The sequence below is a fragment of the Orcinus orca genome, chromosome 4 (assembly GCF_937001465.1).
Source record: "Orcinus orca chromosome 4, mOrcOrc1.1, whole genome shotgun sequence".
In the NCBI taxonomy this organism is placed as follows: domain Eukaryota; kingdom Metazoa; phylum Chordata; class Mammalia; order Artiodactyla; family Delphinidae; genus Orcinus; species Orcinus orca.
Window position 1 is genome coordinate 21,144,664 of NC_064562.1, and position 27,636 is coordinate 21,172,299.

General features: G+C 37.8%; 1 protein-coding gene across 6 annotated transcripts in view; it reads left to right on the forward strand.

Moving 5' to 3' along the window:
* The window catches only part of BANK1 (B cell scaffold protein with ankyrin repeats 1), a 439,628-nt gene that overhangs the window by 211,969 nt on the left and 200,023 nt on the right, over nt 1–27,636 (forward strand). For all 6 annotated transcript variants that reach the window (XM_033402064.2, XM_049708850.1, XM_033402039.2 and 3 more), the window contains 3 exons: nt 9–163; nt 9,226–9,364; nt 16,392–16,531. In XM_033402064.2, the coding sequence (XP_033257955.1) occupies nt 9–163; nt 9,226–9,364; nt 16,392–16,531 (434 nt within the window). The remainder of the gene's footprint in view (nt 1–8; nt 164–9,225; nt 9,365–16,391; nt 16,532–27,636) is intronic.

Sequence of the window (27,636 nt, forward strand, 5' to 3'; positions counted from 1 at the left end):
TCCTCTAGGTTCTGAGGACTACCTTGAGGTCATTATTCCAACAGACCTAAGAGTGGAACATTCTGGGCAAATAAGTGAGAGAAAGGAAATTGAAGAATTATCAGAAGCTTCAAGAAGCACCATATCACAGGCAGTGGTGCTTCCCGCTGAGATTCCATGTGAGGTCAGTAAAGACACCTTGTTATTTAAGTGACTGCATTATTTTAATGGATACTGCATTTCACTAGAATGTAAGTAACACTAGAAGCTACAACATAGAGGCATTTTTGTCTACTCTGTTCATGGCAATGTCCTCAGAACCCAGAACAATATCTGGTAGTAGGCATTTGATACATATTTGTTGAATAATAACGTATTGAAACATATATGAAAGCATCATTTTATTAAATGTTACTTGATGTGTTACAAACAGATTTACAATTGCTATATATATCAAGCTATTTAAAAGAAAGTTGGATTCATATTAACCAGATCAAAGATTTTATTTTCATAAAAGGAATTACATTCTTGAATAGAATTTGAAAATACGTATTTTTTATGGCCACTGATTTTTAAACTATAAAACATATATCAAAGGCCTACATTATGAAGTGGAACTACCATAGAGCTAGAAGAGCTGGTCCTTTGGGGAATAAAAGTATAATGTTAGAGGGAGTGGATTTCTCAGGAGGTGACTATATGAACACGTTGCCAACATTTCTTCCTTCTAAGTCTTCATTGGACTGAGCCACTAAAATAAGCCTACTGCTAGAGCTTGACCAAAACTTGGGCTTCGTGATCTCCAGACAATAAAAAGATGCTGGTCCTCAGTGTCTGTGGTGTGCTTGACCAGGAAGAGCAAAAGATACAGGACAACCTTGAGAGCTGCATGAGAGGGTCCTTCAGGTGGACGCCAGTAGGTTAATGTGACAGGAGCTGCACTTGTCTGCTTACTGGGAGGCATATTTTGGAAGAGAATCCCCTGATCCTGATGATACCAGCAGCCCTGGGAGAAGCAGAACGTTCTGTGCAGTTTGGGAAAGCTTAATTCCCTCACCTCCAGACCCCATCCCCAAACAGGAGAATCGCCGTTTTATTATGTTATCAGTTCCAGAGGAACAAAAACTTCTTTGACACTCCCTTAAAGACCCCAGGAAGTGAAACTGTACAGGTTTGAGGCAACTGAGATAGAGGATCAGGCAAAGGACAATTGCAACCTACTTGAGGAAGGGAGATCAGGCCAAACAAGCAGAACCAGTGGCTCCTATTGAGTCAGAAATAATGGAAGAGACGGAAATAAATAGAAGAGACTATAAAATGGAAATTAGAACTGTTCTCAAGTAGGGAAAGTCAAAGCAAAAAAAGAAAAAAAAAACCCTCTGGAACTAAAAATTGCTCACCAGGAATTATGCAATGAGTCTAAATAGCTGCTTTCAAAAATATCTGCAAGAGTAAAATTTGAACAGTATAAAACCTTTCCATTATTAAATTGCAGAGAAATCGAAATCCAAAACTTAAACCCCACTGCCCTCCAAGCAGAGAGAGCTCACTCAGATGGCTGAGCAGGATGAAGGTTCTTTCAGTAACAGAACTGTGGGCTTTTACTGACATGGATACAATTCTTTCAGACCCTCTGCAGTTAAATTATTTCAATTCCAAATCTCTCTTGGGTACCCCACTTTTTTTTTTTTTTTTTTTTTTGTGGTACGTGGGCCTCTCACTGTTGTGGCCTCTCCCATTGCGGAGCACAGGCTCCGGACGCGCAGGCTCAGCGGTCATGGCTCACGGGCCCAGCCGCTCCGCGGCATGTGGAATCCTCCCGGACCGGGGCACGAACCCGTGTCCCTTGCATCGGCAGGCAGACCCCCAACCACTGCACCACCAGGGAAGCCTGGTACCCCACTTTTTAAACAGTCCTAAGAGTTGAAAGGTCATATAAGATTATTTTAGCATCAGACCTACACATTAAAAAATTTAAATAAACAAATCCCTGGACCAAAAATAGTCATCCCAGTCAAAACCTTGTGTTCTCAGAACCTAGATCTTAGTATAGTCTGAATCCAAGTCCCAATTTCCAAGCACCACAGGAAAGATTATTTGTATCCAAATGAGTGAAAATCATGTTTCAGATTTGCCAGGATAACGTTCAGTCTATGCCAATTGTCTGAAAGTACAACCTGTGAACATTTCTGAGAAGTCTTTGAATTACTGGGTAAGTAGAGTCCGCTTAAGGATATGACCTTCTTTCTCTGGAAGTGATATTTTGAGACTTCCCTGCCATGGTATAAAAATCTAGAAATTTACAAGACTATCCTTGCCAGTCACCAGGTCATATTTGAGATGTGCCTCTTTCCCACCCAGTATCTTCAAAATCTATGGATTTCCCCTTATGGTTTTATGTTTCCAGCATGCTGGTGCTGAGTTGACTGGTTCAATCTAATGGCATCATCTTCATTCTCTCTGATGACCAGAGAATTAGTTTTAGTCTCACCTGTTGCCTCTTGCTGCAGAACTGCTTGGGTCTGCGGACCTGCTCCTGGAGAAGTGCTCTCCCTGTTCCCTCCTCTGCTCTGGAGAAGCAGCATAAGTAGATAGTTTAACTGAGGCAACAGGTAAGGCTGCTGTTGCTTTTGACCCCAGGAGCCTGGCAGTATTGATCCCTCTGCTGAGTCATCTTTCCCAACATTGTTCCTTTCCATGGATTTCGGATTTCCTGGACCTTGAAATTTTGTGCCCCTTCAAAAATAGCAGAAAAAAGTTTTTTTTCTTCAACAGTTTTTTTTCATGCACTAGTGAAGATGTGCCTGCAGTGTTCTGTTTATGTAAGTTATTCCCTATCCTTTTAAGAAATACCTAAATGAGTTTTAACAGTTTAATTCTGCTGCTTAATTTTGCCTCTTTTCTAGGATTAGCAATATTTGTTCTACTTTAGTATGTGTTAAGCTTTTTTTTTTTTTTTGGTTGGTGTGGGCCAGGATATTTGCTTTTCTAGCATATTCTTCCTGATTTTGTCTTGTATAGGGTAATTGATCACGAGAGGTATGAAATCAGTGAATTCTAAGCCTGCTAATAATAAGCACATCCATTGTTCAAATGAATCTTATCCAGTTTTTTTCCGTCATGAATAATCCACCTGGGAGGCGTTCTTCCATTGGAATAACATCTAAACCAGAACCGGACCTGGTCTATTATCTGCTAGCTTCTTTTCCCTTTGCTGTGTATTTACTCCAAAGTCCTAATTTTATTAATTTCTCAGGCAGATTCCCTCAGAGCAGTGGTTCTTATCTGGGACTGATTTGACTGTCTCTCCCAAAGGGATATTTGGCAAAGTCTGCAGTCAGGTTTGTTGTCATAACTGGGGGGTTGCTACTGGCATCTGGTGGGTAGAAGCCAGGGATGCTGCTAAACATCTGCAGTGCACAGGGCAGTCCCCACAGCAATGACTTCTCTGGTTCAAACATGTCAGTACTGCCAAGGATAAATCCTGCCCCAGAGGATAGGAAGTACATTCATGCCTCTTAATAATAGGTCACTTTCAAATCACCTAGTAATGGCATCAAGGAGGCAGTGCTCTTCTTCAGAGGCTTGTCTGCAGTCCTGCCAGTTGTTCTATGATCACTTGTTACAGCTGCATCATCTCTAAAAAGTGATTCAGTCACTGGATTTTTTTTAAATAGATTTGGCCTGAATCTTTAAGAGAGAGCCTATGAATGTTTTCCTCAATGGCCCTCTCGGAAGTACTGCGGGTTGCTCCCAGATGCCTCTTGCCTCTCCTGTGATTTCTCTGAGCCCCAGTCACGGGTCAAGAATGGCCTCTCTATTGCTTCTTCAGTAGCACAGTCCTAAAGGGCAGTCAAGAGTGAGCTTATTTTTTCTATCTTGTTTTACCTGTGTAGGCAGGACTTCAATGTCATTCTCCCTTCCTTTTGATAGAATCTGCTGCAGTCGCAGCTTTTCTCCACCCCAAACCTCTTTACTTCCTTTGGTATAATTAACTGATATTTCTTTATATTTATGTTATTCTCCCACTGCTACTGTTCCGATAAGACTGAAATATGCTTTTAAAAGTAGTCTGGTCACTTGTTGATTTCTTGAGCAAATTTAGTTCTTAAAGTTCTAGCATAACCAGAAAAGGCCTTTTAAGGGGGCTTATCAGCGTTTGGATCTATATTAATTTCATTGTCATTTTTCTATCTGAATCCTAGAACGTGGCGTATTCCCTAATAAAGACCTTCATTTTATTTGACCTTTACTGGTGTTTAGCTTTGTGGCTGCAACCATAATATGAGACTCCAAACCTAAATCTGTATAGACCACAGATTATATAACCAGTGACTCTAGCGAAACTCTGAGAATATATAAAGGGGTGTGACTTGTAGAAGGGCCCACAGGCAAACTACAAAAACTTCAGAGATTAGCTCCTACCTCTTCACTCCTTGGCACTGAATCCAGTTTAAAACAATACACAGAAGCTAACAGCACTGCCCACTTATTTCTGACACCAAGTTACACACTAGTCCTTGGTAGCCAACCTTAACTTAAAGTCAAGTCCTGTGATTTAATTGAAAAATACAGTTAAAGCAGCAAAAGATTATTATGTGTATCAATGCCTAAAATGTCTGTGTTGTGAAGTATTACCCCTTTCGAGATAAGGTTTTACGATGACAAAAGATATTTTTTCCCTGTAACCACGTGGTTCTCAAACTAAGCAGCATATAGAGATTACTAGGGGAGGTTTTAAAAAATAATAATGTCTGGGCTTCCCTGGTGGCGCAGTGGTTGAGAGTCCCCCTGCCGATGCAGGGGACCCAGGTTCGTGCCCCAGTCTGGGAAGATCCCACATGCCGCAGAGCGGCTGGGCCCGTGAGCCATGGCCGCTGAGCCTGCGCGTCCGGAGCCTGTGCTCTGCAACGGGAGAGGCCACAACAGTGAGAGGCCCACGTACCACAAAAAAGAAAAAGAAAAGTAATAATGTCTGAATCCTACCCCCAGAGATTCCGATGTAAATGGTTTGAGTTATGGCCTGGAGATTGGGAGTTTTAAAAGCTTCCCAGGTGATTCTGAAGGTGAGAATTAACAGCCAAATTTGGAACCATTGCCATAACCTAATCCTTGCTCTGCTGTCACGGGTCAGATCAGGGTCAGCTGCAGGGACTTGCACAGCGCTGGCTTAATGAGGCCCATGCACCTGTGCTTGTAGAGCTAGTGCCTATTAATTATGAATATGAAAAGAGCCATTTGTCTGTGTGCAAGTCACAGTAGTAAGCGGATATGATTCACTAAGATCAAAATCCTTTGTTACCGGTACTTAATGATTCATTAAAGCCTAAAGACACCCAACCTGACAGTCTAGAAACTCCACTACCTGTGTTGTATTGTAGACAAAGTTCCAGCCCTTTTGGTGAAGTCTCAAGGGTTGTGACCATTGCAGCGAATCTGTAGAGTCTGGAAATGATAATTATTATAACTCTTTCTCTTTCTGAATGGTCAGAGCCAAATAAGGGATAAACAGAGAAGTCAGAAAGATTGAGAGCAAAGTAACAGCTTCATAACCGGTAACACTAAATTTATGACCATTTGAGTGTCCTCATATTTCCTCCATTGAATTCAATGTGCCCAAATAATTATATCTTTAATTAAGATGCCCATAATAATTAAGGACAGGGCTGGACGAGTGCAGGCCTTCCCTCCTCCAAAGCCCCCCTTCGTGCATGGAGATGCAGGAAGCAGATGAAGCCGTGAGTCCTGAGGGGGATAAGGAGTAGAGCTTGCTCAATGTAAAAAAAGTCTTTTTTTTTGCGGTACGCGGGCCTCTCACTGCCGTGGCCTCTCCCATTGTGGAGCACAGGCTCCAGACGTGCAGGCTCAGCAGCCATGGCTCACGGGCCTAGCCACTCTGCGGTATGTGGGATCTTCCCGGACCGGGGCATGAACCCGTGTCCCCTGCATCGGCAGGCGGACTCTCAACCACTGTGCCACCAAGGAAGCCCCCAAAATGTTATATTTTTATAGAGGTATTCTATCTGAATTGAAAAATATATACAGATTATCTCTTATGTACCTAATTCTTACAAGATGCCGCAACGATATGAAAAAATAAAAATAGCTTCAGGATGTTTAAAATCTATCTGGGAAGCCTAGACACAGGCATGAAAAGCGTATTAAGACCAGAGGGCATGGCTTAGAAAGGGTCAAATGAGGAGTACAGGTGCGAAATGTTTCATGATTCCTTCGGAAGTTGTGCGCGAAAGCTGAGTTGGACCTCGATGGAGAGGATACATATGGGGACATGGAGGGAGAGGAGGAACTCAAGGGCATGCCAACGTATGTACAAACAGGAACAGCTACCTAATTAGCAGGTCCCAGTGCAAAATGAAAAGGTAGGGACCTCTGTTCAAATTATTAAGCATTTCAAGCTGCAACAGCAGAACATTAAGACAAGTGCAGCGCTCTCCAAGTGCAGGGCCTGTGAAGCTGCAGAGGTTACATGCCCATGAAGCTGGTCCCGGTACAAATGAGGTGTCATTGCCTCCTTGGGGGTGGTCTGTATGCTTGTCTTTTGTTGAGAACTCTTCTCTGGAAATGGTTGAAAGGTGGAGTCCTACCCTCTATTAGGTAGAGAATCTGTTGCATAAGAAGCAGCCTGTGTGAGCCCTCGTGAATGAGAATGAGTTCTCTAGGTGAATAAACACTGGGAGAGGATGCTAAGGCCCACTAAGTTTGGAAAGTGAGAGGTCAAAGTTATACAAGAAGAGAGGTACTAGGGAAGAGAACTCCGAAGAAGTTTGAAGCCGAGGATCTTGGGGATCTGAGCCAAAGTGAAGTGGGAAGTCATTAAAGCTTCAGAGTAAGGAGTGAGATGTGAGCGTTAGAGGAGCTGAAGAACTGCGCTGGCAGTGAGGTCCTGTGAAGAGGAGGAAGCAGTGTGTGGGGGGCACAAGCAAAGAAACAGAGAAGTGTTTCCAACATGCAGGGTGTGTGAGGCCAGAGCAATAGGTGGAATTATGGGATCTTTTCTCGATGAGCAATTTACTCGGTGTGGAGAAATTTAGTTCAAAATAATCTGTGGACAAATATTGGAGAGTGGTAGACTCCGATGGAGACATGCCTGAAGTGGATGTGGATCAGCTGAAATGATTTTTTTTTTTTTTTTTTTTGCGTTACGCGGGCCTCTCACTGCTGTGGCCTCTCCCGTTGCGGAGCACAGGCTCTGGACGCGCAGGCTCAGTGGCCATGGCTCATGGGCCCAGCCGCTCTGCGGCATGTGGGATCTTCCCGGACCAGGGCACGAACCCATGTCCCCTGCATTGGCAGGCGGACTCTCAACCACTGCGCCACCAGGGAAGCCCTGAAATGATTTTTTTAACATCAACATATTTGTAGAAACTCTTTTTTTCAGAGCTTTAAAAATGTAAGTTTTATTGGTGGGATTTATGCTTAGGGAGATAATATTTAATAAGAGAACTTGGAAATTAATGACTTTTGGGTAAACACAATTTTATAAGAGCATGTAAATGAGGTTTCTGTTTATTTTGTGAAGGACTGAAATTTAGTTTGACTTTGAAGAAAGTCTTTGAAAGGTGATATCTGAGATAATCATAAAAATATATTTCATTTTAGTTATTTTGAAGGGTTAAACAGCAAGATGTAAAGAGTAGTACAGATTTTAAATTTAGATAGTTCTGGTTGATCTTCAGAATGTAACTCTCTGTATTAGTTACCCTATTTGTAAAAGAGAAAAATGATAGCCTTCCATTTTGGTTTTGGGGTATGTGTGTGTTTGTTTTGCTTAGGATTAAAGGAAATGGCTTTATATAAAAAGCATAATTCCTAGTATAAAATAGATGCTCAATAAGTGTTTATTCCTTCTTTTTTTCTATATTAATTCTAATCTTCTTATCCTTAATTTTCTTTCTGGATTGTTTTCAAAAGGTTTTCAGTAACCCTTTATATCTTACGTATATAGATTTAGCTTTTCCACCTTAATAAAATCTTGAAATTTTTAGATTTATAACCGTTGTCAACTCAATAGCCTTCACTGATACTCATCGTAGAGAGTAACCAGAGAACCTCTATTAGGTAAGATTAAAACTACACTTGACCTTTGAACAACAGGGGTTTTGAACTGCATCGGTCCACTTAAACATGGATTTTTTTTTTTTAACATCTTTGTTGGAGTATAATTGCTTTACAATGGTGTGTTAGTTTCTGCTTTATAACAAAGTGAATCAGCTATACATATACATAGATCCCCATATCTCCTCCCTCTTGCATCTCCCTCTCACCCTCCCTATCCCACCCCTCTAGGTGTTCACAAAGCACCGAGCTGATCTCCCTGTGCTATGCAGCTGCTTCCCACTAGCTATCTGTTTTACATTTGGTAGTGTATATATGTCCATGCTACTCTCTTACTTCATCCCAGCTTACCCTTCCCCCTCCCCATGTCCTCAAATCCATTCTCTACGTCTGCATCTTTATTCCTGCCCTGCCCCTAGGTTCTTTAGAACCATTTTTTTTTTTTTTTTTAGATTCCATATATATGTGTTAGCATACAGTATTTGTTTTGAACAGGGGTTTTGGACTTCATGGGTCCACATAAACATGGAGTTTTCTCAATAGTAAATACCCCAGTACAAAATGATCTGTAGTTGGTTGAATTGCAGAGGGTCTAATATCAATTATACATGGATTTTCCACTGTGCATAGGGTCGGTGCTCCTATGTTGTTCAAGCGTCAACTGTATTAGACATTTAAAACAATTCATCATAATTAAATTATAAGAGGTCTTAAAGCTAAACCTGTTCAGTCCTCTCATATATAGATAAATACACCAAGTTCTGGAAAGGTAAAGGAAAGGGATTTGGGGAAAAAAAAGGATTTGGTTAGCAACTGAATTACATTCCTTGGAGGTCTGTGAACTGATGCTTATCACCCTCAGATAGAACCTCACACACAGGGATGAGGTGAGAGGAAAAGGGAGCAGCTCTGTCCTCACTGTCTTTCCAGTTGCAAAATCTGGTGTTGGGGGAAAAAAAATTGAGTATTCAATAGACATCAAGTTGAGACACTGAAAATGCTGTGAGAATCACCTTTATATATTTCATTTCTGAATATGGCTGAAACTACGGACACAATGGAGATATATAATTATCATGTGCGACCTTTATCATTAATAAATGCACCGGGTTCTTTGGTTAATGAAAACTTTTAAAAATGCCTAATTGGGTTATATTTTTCATCTTATAGAATCCTGGTGAAATATTTATTATTTTGAGAGATGAAGTAATTGGTGATTCTGTGGAGGTTGAATTTATGTCAAATAGTAAATGCGTTAGAACACGGCCAGCCCTCTGGAATAAGACAGTCTGGTGTATGAAAGCTTTAGGTAAGAAATTTTTTTTATGCTTTAATAAATATAAAACATCATTCTGAGTTTCTTTCAATAAATTTATGGTAAGTGGTTTCAGTTCCCTACAGAAACTAATATTGTTCTGCAGGTGTTTCCTGTGTTTAGCTTTCACATACCCAAGGCTGTTATTATTAAACTGGATTCGCAAAAGCACGAATGTGTAAATTATGAGAACTTAGTTTGTGTACCATGTGGTAAAATGACAGCCAGTAACATCACATACTTTATGTCAGCAGAGAGTACTTTAATGTGTCAGCTATTAAATATGGAACTAAAATTATTTGCTTTATTGTAACAGGATTAGCAGACTTTTGGATTTTCATTCATGATTTTCTTTTTTCTTCTTTACTTTTTTTGCCATGCAAAAAAAGTATATTTTTTGAGTTTATTTTTGCTTTGGAAAGCATAGTTCTTTTTCACTATTTTATCATCATGGTACCATTTCTATATACAATCTTCCCTCTTTTCCTTATTTAAATTATGAACCTAACCATTTTATTATCCAACTTTGCTTCAGCATGATAAATTGCATTGGATTTAAAGTTCCAGATGGAATAGACACACTTGCTGTGATAACTGTACTAAAATCAAAATTTAATATATTAATTTCTGAATGTTTTGATATAAATGTAGGACTACTTGGTTTTTGAATTTATGATGTCCGGTTATAATTAGAGAATAAAATTACCTAACTTTATAAGTGTGAATTTCATAAAATATTTTAAAGTACAAAGATATTCAATCTTATTATAAATTTGGAAATGTAGTAAAAAATATTTAAAATTAAAGAGTATATCAAATGCATCCGGAGCTCTTTTGTTTTCTTTTTAGACTGTAGCTATAATGAAACCCATTTACAGGGCATTTACAAATCTTTTCTGTTGTGTTGTGTAAAGCATGTGTCCCCTCTATGGATTTCCTTGCACAGCGTAGGTCAGACTTGGATTATAGAAAGGAAAGACTTTACACCAACCATTTATAAACATCTTAGACACTGCTTCCTGTCATGGACAAGGATATGCAGAAGTGAGATGAGAAATAATTCTTTCTGTTTCTTTGCCTTTTCTTCCAAAGCCCCTTACTTCCTTATGCCACATTTTTAAATGATTTAATGAGCAGTAATTTCTAACTAATTAGTTTAGAAGTTAAACTAGATCTAGTTAGACTAAATCACTACAGAAAAATCAATATTACAAATTAAGAAGTACTTAGATAATACTTCCCAAATAGCAAATCAAAATGTCAAATAAAATTGTTCACATTAAGATTTTATGTTCAGTTTACCTAGTAGCTAAGAGCAGCGCAAAGAATAAAATGTCAAAGTTCACATGTTTTTCAGAAGAGGAGGAAACTGTAACTCCAAATTTTCCAATATATACCAGGCCATAATATTATCCATGTGGTTGAACAGCAAATTTGTAGTAAAAATAAACCAACCAACCAACCATTATTTACCAGTTATGCTAATTAAACCTTTCCAACTCTTTTTTTCAACTGGTGTATTCTCTAAGTTAATGATAGATTATCTTACAAAACGTTGGCTGCTACGTAGCAATATACAGGATAGTTCCATGAATAATTATGGGAATACGTATGGGACATGCCTCAGCAGAAACGGTCTTACTTTCTCTGCCTCAAGGCACAGTTTCTTGAAGTTTTTTGAACCCTAGCCAGAACTACATTTTACATTATGACCCAGTACATATGTATGAAAACATAATGAAAACAAAAGTTTTAAAAGCAATACTTAGACCGATGGTTTCAGCCCTGACATGTAAAGAGCTTGGAAGTTGCCACTCCCATTCTTACAACAAGAAAAAGCCGAACAAACTGAAAATCAGTGGCTTTTCTTGAAGTCATTGGAGAACTAAGGTTGTAGGGTAAACAACCATCCCAAAATCTGGAGAGAAAGGTAAATCAAGACTGACATCTAAGATCTGCTTACCTGGAGCAGAAGTCACTGGAGCCGTAAACTGGTAGGAGCACTTCAATGGTAATTCTGATGAATTGCTGGAAGCTGAGTGTGGACTAGCTTGAAAGTAAGAAACTCCCGGGGGCTGTAGTCTTAAGAGGCACCTATAATTTTGTGGAATTTACCACCAGAAACCCCATCAGGTTCACACAGTGAAGATCTGAGAAAGATCCCCTGAAGGGCTCTGCTAGATCAGAAGAAGACTAATGGTGAAATACTCCCAGTATGTTCTCCATAACAGAGGTCTACTTTTCAGGGGAGACCACTTTACCAGAGCCTCATCCCAGCTGAGGAAGGGCATCCATCCTGTTGTAACCCCCTCTAGCCCTCACGTCTCACTTAAGGTGGGGAAGGGAAAGCTATGCCACAGCAGAAACACTTGTGAAGGTCACAGCTGAAATACACAGGCCCACTAAAAGACTGATTTAATCATAAGATTAGACTGCTTCCCCTTCCCCCAACCTGACCATCACCACAGCAGGGTTCCAGTGTAATGGCAGTGGCTTACAGTTGAAAGTATGCAAGATGCAGAATCTTTCTAAGGAGGAGTACTTAGGGAAGCACAAAGTCAGGAGGGAAGACAAGGACAAGGACAGTAGAGGAATTTGAAGACTCTGGTACCCACAGCTACAGCAAACAGTAAATACAGCCTAACTTCTACACAGATTACTCTCAATACACACTTACCTGTTTCATTTCTTACATCTGATACAGCATGTCTGGTTTTCAACAAAAAAGTTACAAAGCATGCCAAGAAGCCAGGAAAAAACATAGTCTAGAGAGATAAAACACACATCACACCAGACAGATGTGACACAGATGTTGGAATTATTAGACAGGGAATTTTATATAACTATGATTAATATGTTAAGGGCTATAATGAAGAAGTAGACAACATGCAGGAACATTTGGGTAATATAAGTAGAGGGAAAGATATTTTATTTCTTTTCATTTTTTCAGTGTTAGAACCTACTAAGTTGATGTCGTGACGAATTAATGGGTCACAAACCACACTACTCTTTGGAACCGCACTGCCCAATATGTTAGCCATTGGCCACATCTGGTTATTTAAACTTCGTTATAATTCAATGAAATTTAAAATTCAGTTGCAGTATCCATATTTTAGTTGCTTCATTGGAACATATCCAATGAACATATCTCAGGAAGTTTGATTGGGCAGGACTGACCGTACAATAGAGTTCCTTTTGCTCTACACCAATTACGGAGTAAGAGGGAGTGCCCAGTGTGCTCTTCGAGGCTAGTGATCTGTGCAGAATCCGCAGTGTAGTTAAGGAAACGCTTAACTGGTGGCCAAGAGGGCTGTTTTTATTCTGTATTGAACCATTTACTGGGTAACTTTAGACAAGTCTCTTGATCTTTCTGTGCCTCAGTTTTCTTATTGATAAAATAGCTTCTCAACTTACATTTTAAGTCCTCCTTTATAGGATGTTTGGAGATGAGGGAGACAATGTATAAGACAACACTGAACATCCAACTGAGGAACAAAGTGTCACTCTGTCCCTCTAGCAAATCCCTTAAACATGAGTGGCTTTTCTGGAATAACTCACATTCAGCTTCTGAATGGGGGGTGATAAACCATTTAAAAACTTCCTTCTCTTCCTTTTGGGGAAAAGAATTGAGGGGACCATCTTTCTCTATAAATACTATACTCCTCGTATTGCCCCCTCTCTCCTCCTAGTCTTCTATTTACATCTCTTGATATAAAATTTGTCCCCTTTCATTCTTGGGCAGTCATGCTTAGGAGCATTCCTAATTCTATGTCATCTCATGTATAGTCCCTGTACCCAGTGGTGACTTCCAGGACAGGAAATGATCTCAGTCAGTATCTCAGACCATCTAATAATAGTCTATAAAGATTTAAGCCTTTAAAAATTTTTTGTGCTACTTCTTTGAATACCAAATTAAAATGGAGGATCTAACCCTAAAGTGGAAACATACCAGGGACCCTTCCCCACTCTCAGGGTTCTTTGGAAGAATGTTGATGCCTCAGGTTCAGGAGATGGCCTCCATCTGTCAGTCTCTTTCCAGTCTAGGAAAACTGCTCATGTGACTTCATTTCTGATCACCTGGCTCGTGGCTCAATCAGTCACATTACTTAAAATGTGGTTTGCTCTCTGTAAATGTTCTCTTGTGCTATACCCAGAGCTTCCTGTACTGAGTCTAGCTGGTGTTGAGGGCTGGTATGGCAACTTCACAGTACTGTCCCAGATGCAGGCTTATTTCTAGTCGTCATTCCATAGTCCCTAGGGTGTGGTCATAATCATCATGGAACAAGATGACCTCTAAGCCTCTTGCTATCACACCCTATATTCCAAGCAATGTGATGAAGCAAGGTGTGCTGGAACCATTGCATTTCAGGTTGCAAAATGCAATTCTACACATCTCTTCCCTACTTCACATTCAGTGATATTCCCTTGTGCACTAGTATTCTTGGGCTGCCATAATAAAATACCACAGACGGGATGGTGGCCACCTTCTTCCTCTGTCCTCACATGGCCTTTTCTCTGTGCACATGCACTTCTGGTGTCTCTTCTCATAAATCCTTATTAGATAAGGGCCCCATCATTATGACCTCAATTTAACCTTAATTACCTCCTTAAAGGCCTTATCTCCAGATACAGTCATATTGGGGGTTAAGGCTTCAGCATATGAATTTGGGGGAAACAAAATTCTGTCCGTAACACCTTGGTAGCTTGAAATTGGCCATGGTGGGAATATTTATACCACAGAAGTTGGCAAAACTATGTGTAGAAAAAAAAGCATCAGTGCTTTTTTTTTTTCTTTCTGAGAGTCCATTTATCAGCACACCACTGGGATAAAGAAATGGAGAGGGCCTCATTAAACTAAAAAGGTCTCTGTAAGACATATCTGCTGATATTTCATTGGTCAGAACTTAATCCCAAGGTCATATATAGCTGAAAGGAAGAATAGAAAATCTGGTCTTTTTAGTTGATCAGCAACATGCCTAGCAAGAAATAAAATCAGAATTCTGTTTCTAAAAGGAAGACATCGGGGTAGGCAACTAGCATTTTCTGTTAGAGAAGGGTACCCCTCTAAGACCAACTAGAATTCTTTACTTCTTTGGAGACCTCCTCTTAACCATTATAAATAAGTGTGTATGTGTGTGTGTTAATAGACTTTCAGCATTGAGGTATATCAAATACTCTGAGGTCTTCTTCTTATAGTTCTCAGAACTCAAAATCTTCTCTACTCAACCCAACATTTTGCCATACTAATATACTTTTGTTTTTTTTTGTGTTTTTTTTTTGCGGTATGCGGGCCTCTCACTGTTGTGGCCCCTCGCGCTGTAGAGCACAGGCTCTGGACGCACAGGCTCAGCGGCCATGGCTCACGGGCCCAGCCGCTCCCAGACCGGGGCACGAACCCGTGTCCCCTGCATCGGCAGCCAGACTCCCAACCACTGCGCCACCAGGGAAGCCCATACTAATATACTTTTTAAATGTGTGTCTCTTTTGAGCTTGGTAACAATTCAAAGAAAAACAAAATTATGTTAAAGTACAATTATGCTGACCAGGATATCAGGAATAAATAAGTTTATTCTCATGTTAACTTTTAAAGAAATTAGAATATTTTAAGTATCCTATATCAAAGAAGTCCCAAGCAAATATTCTCACCATATATCTTTCATGATTTATCACCTGACTTTCTTTCAGAAGGTTAACATCCCATCATAAAACTCCTAATCTCTTTTCTGATAAACAAAGTCAATATTTTCTTTCAAAATCATCTTTATGAAATCTACTGAAATTGACTTCATTTCACTCCAGTAACTCCAGAACCCCCTTTACTATGTGCACACAGCTGTAGCTGATGAGGTGTACTTTACAACTTTCAGTTTTTTTGAGATTTCTCTTACATTCTCTATTGGATGAATACTTACTTTTGGAAGAGAGAACTTTTCTACATATATTTTCTTTATAATACAGGTTAAGTGTCTAGTCAAGCAATATGAGAGGAGGAAATTTTAGCTTCTTGATCTAGTTAAATATAAGATTGTATGTTGGCTTTAAATTTTCCTGAGCAATATTATAAGAGGTCCTTTATCCTCTTCAGAAGATAAAGTAAAATTAATGCTTAAACCTTAAGAACTTTTAAATATTCAACATTTCATCAGGTGGTTTCATCAGGTGGCTTGCACTTAATGGCTTATTCCAAACCCCAGATGTTTGCATGACAATTTTCCAGGAGAATTTGGAAATATCTCTGTGACAAAGAGTGAAAGTTTTTAAAGTGTGTTCTGTGAATGAATTTAAAGAGCTAAATTTTGTTTAATTTTGTTACAATAAAACACAACCTTTCCATTGAAGTGATTATTTAGTGTTATTCTTTCATAGAGAGCACGCACAACAGTCTCAGGTAACTTTAACTTTCTTGATGTGTTACAGCAAAATTTACAATGGGGTGTATCAGTCACCTTGAACAACTAATTCACAAAAAGGATGAATGGATGGGGTAAATAGTACTTAAATAACAGGGCATTAAACCTTGCCTTCCCAAGGGTTTTTCATTGTTATCAATTGAATAAAAGTTCTGTAATTTCAATCAACTCTACTCTTTCTTTTTCCAAACAATTCTAAGAAACTTTCCTGTAATTAATGGGAACTTTCTTCCTCAGATTAATAACAAATACTTAACTTTTAATGAATGACTTTACTGTTGTAAATTCAAAGTATTATGTAGATATGATTATAGATTACTCCAAAAAAATGGAGGTTAGAAGATAAGGAGAAAAGATTTAGTGTTTTGCTTTTATTATAATTTTAACATATGTTTTAATCCTTTAAGTTTTTTTTAAACAATGAAGTGCAAAATTACATATTCTATTTTGTGGTTTCTAACTACTAAGGATAAAATAAGAAAACAAGTGTTAAAAGCTAGTAAAATTGTTATGAATTCTTAAAGCCTGACTTCATATTCTCTAAGAGATATAATACTATGGTACATGCATTTATAGACTCAGTTCCTAACTCTCTCTTTGTGTTTTATAAGATTTTCCTGCTGGCTCTGTCAATGTCAATGTCTACTGTGATGGAATCATTAAGGCCACAGCAGAGATTAAATACTATTCAACCCCAAAGGCTATGAAATGCCTATTGGGAGCGGCAGGTCCAGGAGATGGTGTATACCAGGTAAGTCGATCTTTCCCTGAAGTCGACAATAAACTAAAGAGCTAATGTGGAATAAACGAATGCATACTTTGGTATAAAGTCTGAATGTTGGTTGAATAAGAATGAATTACTGATCATTAGGAAAAGAAGAAATTGACCTATGTGATGCAGAGATGTAGATGAATTAGTTTGTGTAAGTCAAGTCATTCCAGATAATGTCATTGGGAGACAGGTTATCCATTACAAAATAGCTGTTGTCTCGGGCTCATTTTCAAGCTGTCGCAGACCAGATAAAGACAGACAGAAGGATTAAAGAGAACTCTTAAACAGTGAATTTCCTCTTTATCCAGATGTGGGCAAATACAAGATGAAAGAAGGTTTGAGGTTAAGGACTCAGAAAAAAACAAGAATACCACCAAAAAGGAAGTGTGTGGTGTTAATCTAGAAATTGTTATTTTCATGAGGAAATTTCCAAGCTCAGTGTATGTTTTTATTAGTTTCATTTATCATTGTTGTCTGACAGTGAAAGTTATTCCTTTAAATTAACAACATTTATTTGGAATTCCAGAAATGCTAAACTTTTCTGGGAACTCTGCAAAGTGGCATTGCAGGTTTTTTTCTCTAGTGTGACAAAGTAGTACTCAGCAAGGATGACTTGGTGAGAAGTTTCTGGTCCTCTCAAAGGCCCTTAGTTTGGACATTCTCCAGTGAGTGATAGATGATGTGAGTGCCCTGCCCTAAGGGACTCACGGACTTAGAATGTAAAAAGTGCATTTTGATTGACTGTAAGCCATTAGTTTAATTTCTGAATTCTGTTTTATTTTTTGTTACCTGACCTACTTTCAGTGGAGAGAAAGCTTGCTTAATGTGGAACTTCTTCATGTGCTTATTACATCAGATTTTCAGAGTGAAATAAATGTCATTTCTTTTAATAGCTGCTTGATAATTAGAATTATAACTTTGCTTAATTGCCTTAGTTTTTCTGTGGGCAGAGGAGGAGACCAGAGGAGAGGCAAAGAAAGAGGTAGTTGAATTGAACATGCGATCTTCAGATTTACCACAAAACACTCCATAAGACTTGTAACAAAGCCATCAATAATAGGATGTTGACAGGTTGTCATGAAGCCTTACTGTTTAAACCAGTTGGGAATTGGAGGCTTTGTTATTTATTTTGTGTGACACATTTTTCTATTAGAGTTCTCCTTTATGAATGATACATTTTAGAACAATGGAAAAGGTAAAAATGTCTTAGAGAAGGACAGGGAGTAAAATACCATTTGTCAAACTGAGGAGTCTGAGGACATTTGACAAAATATCTATATTGTAACTGCAAAGCAAGAATAAAAGTAACAGCTTGAAATACAGATCGTTTCATTTTCCTGTGACACGTCTACCTTATCCTCTACTTAAAAAACTTTATTCACTACATAAAGACTAATAACGGCATTATATTGCATTATCAGTATTCAGTCAGCATAGAAGTAAAGTAGTCCCCAAAACACATTTTTGTGTTGGTTTTGCCTTTGGGGAGGAAAAAAACTTTGTTTATAGTGAAAATTAAATGTAATTTTTGACTCAAACAGTTTTTCAGAATGTTGTAATATGCAAGTTATGATTTCTTCTACAGCTTTGAGTGAATAAAAAGTTTTCTGAGTAGTTTTTAGGTAACTAGAAAACGCTCTGTTTCATTTTTACCCTCAGTGTCAGAAATGAGAGGTGAGGAATGGTTTCTCCCCTCCACTGAGCCTTGGTGCCTATAGTGAAAGGAAGATTGTTGGACAGTCACAGGTTAATTCAGACTTTTACTCTCAGGAAAGAGGCACTTTAAACCTGAGGTTTGAGTATGGAGAGGTAGAATTATTCTAAGTTGGTGACAGCAGACCACAGCTTGGTAAGATGCATTAAGAGATTTGGTTTAATATATACAATTTAAGATGGGTTTAGAGGTTTTGCAATTGTCATGAGGGTACCTACACATATTGTGGAATTAGATTAAACAAATTCTGAGTCTGAGATCTCAGACCCGGCAGAGCTACACCATCACAATCCTGACACATGGAAAAGGCTGCAATTCACTCAGTCTCCATCACATCTTGGACTAGGTATGACACGGGGTTCGTCTCATCCACTGGCATCTGGACCCCATGAGGTATCCCTATCTTGAATTTACCAAGATGGTGAAAATTGGACTCCACTCTTGATTAAAAAGAAGGATCTGGGCTTCCCTGGTGATGCAGTGGTTGAGAGTCCACCTGCCGATTCAGGGGACGCGGGTTCGTGCCCTGGTCTGGGAAGATCCCACCGGAGCCTGTGCCCTGCAACGGGAGAGGCCACAACAGTGAGAGGCCCGCGTACCGCAAAAAAAAAAAAAAAAAAAAAAAAAAGAAGGATCTGCAGGGACACAAAGGAACCTTGTTGTATTTTAGGGTTACTTGCCCTCAACGGTGGTGTCCCAGCCCACCGTGTGCTTCTCCTTCTTGACATTTGGTTGTTCCTTTGACATTTGGCTTTGCTCTCGTGTACATTACATTTTAAAAGTTGTGTAAAAAGCTGTGCTTTTCCTCTCCAGCATACAACACTGCAGCAATTGTTTCCTTCATGTGCTTCTCCTACTACTTTAATTGGGCTATTTGGATATGTTGCACGTAGTCCGCTGAACATCTCTATTCAAAGAACAGTGTGTGTTGTAATTTTATTCACCATAGTTATTGTGTATTTGTCAGGACATATACCAGCAGATTTTTTTTTTTTTTTTTTTTTTTGCGGTACGCGGGCCTCTCACTGTTGTGGCCTGTCCCGTTGCAGAGCACAGGCTCCGGACGCCCAGGCTCAGCGGCCATGGCTCACAGGCCCAGCCGCTCCGCAGCATGTGGGATCTTCCCGGACCGGGGCACGAACCCGTGTCCCCTGCATCAGCAGGCGGACTCTCAACCACTGCACCACCAGGGAAGCCCTCTTAGTTTATTTTTAATGATGTCTATTAGGTTTTAGAAGATTTTACCTAAACCAGCTTAATTATCTAACTGCTTCCTAAATTATTTCGTCTTTTTTGGATAGATACTAAATCCTAGCTCATAGCCTCAAAAAGGTAGAATTTCCAGAGCCTCATCTAGAACAGTGAATTCAAATGAAAAAATACAAAGCCCAATTTGGGAAGATATTAGAATTCAAGTACTAGTGTTAGAAAAACTAGTAACTCCTGTTTGACTGAGATAATTAAAACCTTTGAGACTTCCATCTTATTTACAAAAGAGTCTAGGGGCAACAATAAAGTTAACTTTGTATAGGAAAAACTAGATACAATATAAAAACCAAATTAGGTCAGAATGCTAAAAGAACATAGCAATTATTGATCAAAGCATTAGGATCCTATTTATTAAAAGAGTTTTTGAAATGGTACCAAATAATTTTTATTAGTTGTGTTTTGTATTAGTAAAAAGGTATATTGTGTTGCATGTATTTGTCATCTTGCATATTTTACTTTATACCTGTTGAAATCTTATTTTCACCTTCATGTTAGGTGCACATCATTGCCAGCTTTCACTAAATTGTATGAATTATTCGATCTTTGCTTTACCGCCTGCGAATATTTAATACACTGTGAAACCAGTTGGGGTTGGGGTGAGGGAAGGTATGAACTAAGGGAACTCTCACATCATGAGGAATTTCCCAGTTTTTTATTAGTTCCCTTAAAGGTTAGTTTCTTCATTAAGTTAAAGCTCAGGCATTAGAGGTTATCTCCCTAAATGAGTTCTTCAGAAGATTCTTCCTACTGAGAGATACTGGGAACTCCCCAGCCTTTCAGCAGTTTTTTTTCAGGTCCTTGCCGCGCTCTAAAGGTTGATGGACACACAAAGCTTCAGGGTCATAAATCTTTTCCAACACTGCCTCCCTACCATAGCATGCCTCCTTGTCTCCTTAACTCTCTCCATGGTTCCTATGTTCTAGCCATCCAGGACTGTTCCTTCTTTTATCAGTAGAACATGTTAAGCCATTTATTCCCTGCTGCCCCGTCTAGAAGGCATGGGCATTGTGTTTTTCATCTTTGCGTACCCAGTTTCTTCACATAGTTATCGTTCCCGATATATACGACCCAACTGATAATTATTGCATAAAAAATGGGAAAACAGTGATTGCTGGTTTTTTTCCAGTGCTATTTGAAAAAATAAGTGAAAAACTATAGTATAGGTATATAAATAAGAGAGAAATGAAAACTGTCCTTTTAAAATACACTGTTATTTATTTATAAAATTGAATAACTGAATCTGATGCTTATGAAAGTAAGGAGGAACTCTCAGAGGTTCATGATACTAGAAAAATGAAGAATTTGTGCTATAACTTGATTCTTCATACCCTACCTCAGTCATGAACTCCATGTTAATATACTTCATTACCAGCTTTTCACAGCTGTAAAGAGCTGTTAAAGGTAAGATCCAGACTTACCTTTCTTTAGAATATTAAAGAAATGTTTATTACTCAAATATGCTTAAGATCTTACCTCTCTTTCAAAAGGCTGTTTATCATCTTTCCTTTTTCTTACTGGAAAGTGACAGTGCAGCATAAGAGAAATAGTTCTGGATAGGGCAGGAACAGGAGTTGGGTTCTTTCATTGAGTTAGCAGCCACTTCATGAGAGCCCACTTTCCTTAGTGCTAAAGGAATTTCCTCATGTGAACAATGAAGAAGCTAGAGGATATAATCTCCAAGGTCATTTCCAACTCAAGTATTCCATAATTGTAAGCCAAGAGAAAAAAATTACTTAGATTAGGAATTATGACCATTCTTGTTGAGAGGACTGACTTGCAAATACATGGGCTCTCCATGTAGCCTTTATTTCCATTTTATTTTGCTTACTCTTAATTCTTCCCCCAGAGAAGAAGAAAGTGATTTGAGTTTCATGTACCTTTGATTGGTTTTTTAACTTGTTTTATATTTCTGATCAAAGATTTATAATCAGACAAAAAACAGTCTAATAAAATGCAATCTAGAGATTTATTTCTGGATTCATTTTTCATATTGCTTGTGCTCCTAATTAGATTGGACCAATAAGAATAAGGCAAATCTATTGAAGCTTTATTTTACTGATAAAACAAGCAACATTTCCTTTGTGCTATGTCTCCTTTATGCTAGGTCAAGCAACAGTTAACGATGCCTGATTGGGATACTTCAGACTTAATGATTATACTCACCACAGTTACAAATCATTGAATCAAACAGGAACACGCAACGTAGTACACTCATCCATTTATTTAGAGAAAAACAAATAAATTAGTTAACTTTAACAGCAGATATAACAGCTATTATGAGAAAAAAAATAAATATTTCTGAGTGCAGAAATAACCATTAACTTAGCCATTGACATAACTATACTGTTGTTTCTCTACAATTCTTATCTTATAAGCCATCTCAGTCCATTTTCATAGTTATTGGTCCCATATGTTTTCATTTATGTTTAGCTACTGCTTAGAGTGTATTTTATTAATGATTTCTTGTTCTCCCAAACTGAAGCATCTCTCTTGCTCCTTACATTTCCCTCTCTTCCTGTCCCTGGGGCTGGCTTTGACTGCCCTTTGCGGAGGATGTCTGTGTGCTGGTGTGAGTGCTACATATAACCACCCCCATCCAAGAGCAGCCTTGTGCTTTTACTATCCAGTTCTTTAGCGCATCCAGATCTTCAACCATAAGGAATATTTTTAAACAATCCTGAAAACAAAGCACAAAACACAGTTAACAATACTCACTCATAAGAAGGTAGGAACAAACCCCAAATCATCAATAACCCTTTGGAAATTAGAAAACTAAAAAACCTTGTGGCAAAATGTGTTTGTTTGCATTTTCTAAAAGTCATTATGCATTCTTGTGGGTCTCTTTACTAAATAGTATCAACAATAAGATAAAGAAATAAAGTGGAATATAATTTGGGAAGTCTAAATTGTGTTTAGCATTCATGAAATATGCTTCTACACTAAACTGTATCAAGACAAAGGAAATGAAGTAAAGTAAATCTTTGACAAGTAAAATTCAACTTCTGAGAATTTATTATTTTTTTCCAGAGATCAGCCATTTAGTGTCATTAACCTTATTAAGTAGCAACACACAAACAAATATATGTCAATTATGCTCAAGTCCCTTCCAGCAAATCCAGTGAACAATTTTTCATTCAATTTAACTTGACTTTTCAGCCACAATTAACGCCATTGACCAAACTCACTTTTTTGATATAATCTTTTTTCTTAGCTTCTAGGAAGACATATGTTCCTGGTTTTCTTCCTACATCCTTCACCTTTCCTTTTCAATATCCTTTGCAATCTCTTCTTTCTAGATGTAGAAAATAAAAATTTAAATGTATTCAGTTTTGATTCTTAGATACCCTTCTTTTTTTGATAGACATTTCCTCTGCAGGTTATCTCATTGACCTATGAGGTATACTCCAAATGTGGATTTCCTTTAAGCCCATCTCTCACTGTTCTCTAACTCATGAAATGCATCATCATCAATCTAGTTTAAAAGCCAGAAACACAAGTGTCTCCTCATACCTTGTACTCTCTCGCCCTATAAACTCAATCCATTACTAAGCCATATCAGTTTTACTTGCTAAATATTGCTCACTTCTCTCCATATCTCTCCAGTTCTGACACTTCAGTCTACATTTTCCTCTTGCCTGTACTGCTAGGCTAGCCTCCTAACTGGTCCCCTACTGTAGGTTTTTGCACACACCCTAAAGTCCCTGGTCTGTGAGGTTATTTTAAAAAGAAAGACCTCAGCATGTAATTCTCCTGCTCAAATACTTCAACAGATTCCAATTGTTGTACGGATTAAAAATCTTTAACATGAACAATATGGCCTTGCTGTCACTGTCCCCGCTCTTTCTCCATCCAGCTTAATCTTAATCCTCTGCCTCACCTCTGCATTCCAGGAATGCTGGTCTGCTTTACTTCCTGAACTTTTCCTTCCTAATCTCCTACCCCAGGGCCTTTATATGTGCTCCTCTCTCTAACTGAAACACTCTTCCTGTCCTCCTTCCCTAGCACTATCTTCATCTAATTAATTCTAACTCCAAGTTTTAACCCAGCATCTCTACCTCAGTGGAGCCTGCCCTGATCCATACTTCTCCCTGCATATCTCTTTGTAATACCAATCACATTCTAATTTGACATCTCTGTGTGTGATATTTCTCAAATTACCTCTCATTATCTGCCTCTCATTAGACTCCAAGGTCAATAAGGGCAGAGATGCTATCTATTTAGTTCCCCGTTTCATGTCCAGAACCAAGAACACTGCCAGACACATTGGCTGCTCAATACGTATTTTGTTGGGTGAAAGTATATCACACATTAAGTTTCCCACCCAACCTCAAGTGATCCATCTGTCAGAGACCCTGATAACATAGGCACAGCCCTTTTGGAGAAGGTTATTGAGCTATTGCATAAAGCAGTGCTGCTTTTGACTGAAGTAGAAAGAGCTGGGCAAAGAAGGGAAGGACAACAAAGGAAAAAAAACAAATATAAAACGATGAGACTAATTCTGTTTTCTGTCTTGGAAACTAGCATCTAAAACAACCCAAAAGAATAATATCCAAAAATTTTCAAAAAATCATTGCATCATTTAGAGAAGGCTTCTTTGAAAGATATTTCTTTGAATATGCTAGTACACTATTTGTTTTAAAACTGCCTTATTTTATTACATATTAACAGTAAGTTGTTACAAAATAGGTGTTAGAGGGAGGTAAGGGTAAGAAAAGACATAGTTCTTATGGTTGCTCTATCTAATGCCTGCCATAGAAAAGCTTTGCTTTTCGTTTGTTTCTTTCTTTGTTTCATCATTAATGGCATTAAATATCTCCGTTAGAGAATCTGTTCAAGTTTAGTCATTAAATTTTTGAGACTTTTTGACATTTTTTGAGGGGGGTGCGGGTGGGGTCCAGTTGAAAATTTCAGCACAGTCAAGCTTCAGCCAGTGGTCTAGAAGAGTGTTTTTCTTTTTTTTTTTTAACTTTTATCAATTGCCTTTGCATAATTATGATGTTTATGCATTTTGCATTGTTGATGGAGATGGCAGAAATTGCTAATTGTTCCCTAGTGTTTCTTTTTCCTTTCTTACATGGCGATATAACTTTTATTGGGCACGTGTCCACCCAGGTAATTATTGCACTTTCTGACTCCCTTGCAGCTAGGTGTAGTCATATAAGTAACTAATAGCCAATGGCATGTCAGTGGAAGTGATTTGTACAAATTTCTGATCATGTCCTTAAAAGAAGGGCACAGTCATGCTCTCCCCCTCACTGACTTTTTCCTTTGTCTGGCTGCAGTGCTAACAAGGGGATGATGGATGAACTATCCAGAACTATGAAAATGGTATTACTAGTAAAACAAAATAGAGCCTGGATCCTGTGATCAGGGAGCCATGACATCAGCCCTGAACTGCCTCATTCCAGATTTTTATGTTAAAGAGAAATGGGCATCTATCTTTCTTAAGCCTCTGGCATTTTGCGTCCCTGTATTACAATATAAAACCTACATTCTAACTAGTTTTAAAGATGTGTTACTTAATTTAAAAAATTAGAAAGAAAAAACAAACTAAATTATTTGTTCAGTCAGTTCAAAGGCTAGTTTGGGGAGTGATTCTCCTCATGAATAGATATGTACTTTTCTAAATCACAATGATTACATTTCGTGAGTTATATCTGAGGGCTCACATCAAAGTATTCCGAGAAAAGGGAATTAAGATTTACTGGAGATTTTACATATTTACTCATTTAAACTCCTAAGTAATTCTGTCAGGTAAGTATTATTAAGGTCCCCAGCTAATGATTCCTGAGCAGGCATGTCAACACAGGTTTCTCAGATCTCAAAACATATTTTCTTCCTGTTATAATTACTTTCAAGTTATTTAAAGAGATTCTACAACTATATGAACACCTAATCGATAATAAATATAAACTATTTGAAGGAAGTGTAAAATTGCATTGCTTTATATTCTTACATTTATTTTTGCAAATGTAGTCACAGACATGTTGAAATTCTAAGAACTGACTCACTCAAAACTTAGAAAAATTAATTTGACAAAGGAAAATATCCCTTTTATCTTAGCCCAATTTACTTACTTAGATTATTCTTTTACATTAACTGCTTGGAGTTGAATACTCATAAAGTAAAAAAGAAAGGCTTTTTATAACCCTAGAAAGTATTTGCTCTGCTCTCTGACCTATCATTCTCTTTACAAGCTGTAGGAGAAAATTGTGTTTAAGATAGGTTATGTAAACTATATATAAAATTCTCCTTTAAATGGCTATTTTGGCTCACTTTCATAGCACACATTATGAACAATGGAACAAATGAAGTTATTTTCTTATTTTTCTTTTACTGGTGAAACTTAAACAAGCATAGCAATTCATTATAATAAGAAAACCAAGATGTTTTTAGCTCAGCCATTGGCTTTCCTTTTAGATACCTGAAGGTAAAGAGTAAAATGCTATTTGATGGATTTTTGTCTCCTATTACGAACATTTCACAACCCTCCTGTGGTTATTTCACTGAAATCACTTCTCTTGTTAATCAAGATTCTTTACTATTATTGTATTTCTCCACCAGATTAAAAAAATAACTTAGTATTCTGTGGTCATCCCTATAGGTTTCTTCACCCAACATCAATATTTAAAAGCCCTTTTCCTTGCCTCACTCTACTGTTGAAGCTGAGAAAGCCAGATTCTCACAACATTTTTAACCACCCGTGCAGCTAGAGATGGTCATGTGAGACAGTTCTAGACAATGAGACCAAGGGAACATCTTTAGAGCTGTGACTCACAATAGCCACCTTCCCCCATTTTCCCTCCATCTGTGCCCCTTTTCTCCCTCTTTTGGCTAAATATGAATATGATGTTTGGAACTACAGTGTCCATTTTGAAACCATGGGACCACAATTTATTCTTTATTTTACTTAAATTCTATTTCAGATTTTATTCTTTCCTCCATGACTAGAATGTAGTATTGTGAAACGTAGTGTGTTTAGAATGTGAAGCCATAAGTTAAAATCTACTTATTAGCTCTGCAATTTTGGCTGTAACTGATTTTTTGTACCATGATTGTAACATCTAAAAAAATAGGCATTTAAAAAATCTACCATTCAGGAATGTTATAGGAGATAAACTATATAAAACCTAATACATTATAAGTGCTTAACATGTAATAGTTATTATTATTACTTAAGATTCTTTCAGTCTATTTCATTGTATACATTTATCCTACACCTAAGATATACACCCTTTCACATCACTCCATGCATCTTAAATATCTCCCAACTGCTTACATTACAGTGCTCTAAAATCCTTTTAAGGACAGTCTCTCAATGCTATCATGCTCAAAAGGTGTCCACACCCCTCATCCAAGAAAGAGCAAATCAAACTTTGAAGGAGTGCTCTTATGTAAACAGCTATTCACCTCAAGGAATTCAGCTTTGTGTAATGAATATCTTCTGTTTTTTTCTGGTTTGTTTGTATTTAATTAAACTTTTAATTACTAGAAATTTTAGATTCACATGTATTTGTGAAACTTGTAGAAATAATAGAGAGAGATCGTGCATTTGGTAGTACGTTTTTACAAGGAATTTGTCCATTTCATCTGTGTCGAATTTATGTGTTTGGAGTTGTTCATAGTACTCCTTTATTATCCTTTTGATGTCTGCAGGGTCTCTAGTGGTATCTCTTATTTCATTCATGATATTTGTCATTTGTATGTTCTCTCCTTTTTCTTTGTCAGTCTTTCTGGACGTTTGTCAATTTTATTGATCTTTCAAAAAAATCAACTCTTTGTTACATTGATTTTTTTCTATTTTTATATTTTCAAGTTAATTGATTTCTACACTGTATTTATTATTTTCTTCTTTCTGCTTGCTTAGAATTTATTGTAATATTTTTCTAGATTCTTGAAATGCAAGCCTAGATAATTGGTTTGAGAATTTTTTCTCTTTTTTAATATATGTATTTTGTGCTATAAAATTTTCTCTCAGCCCTGCTTTAGCTGTGTTTCACAAATTTTTATATGTTATATTTCACTTTCATTGAGTTTAATATACTTTTTCATTTCCTTTGAGATTTATTCTTTGATTCTGGATTATTTAGAAGTATTGTTT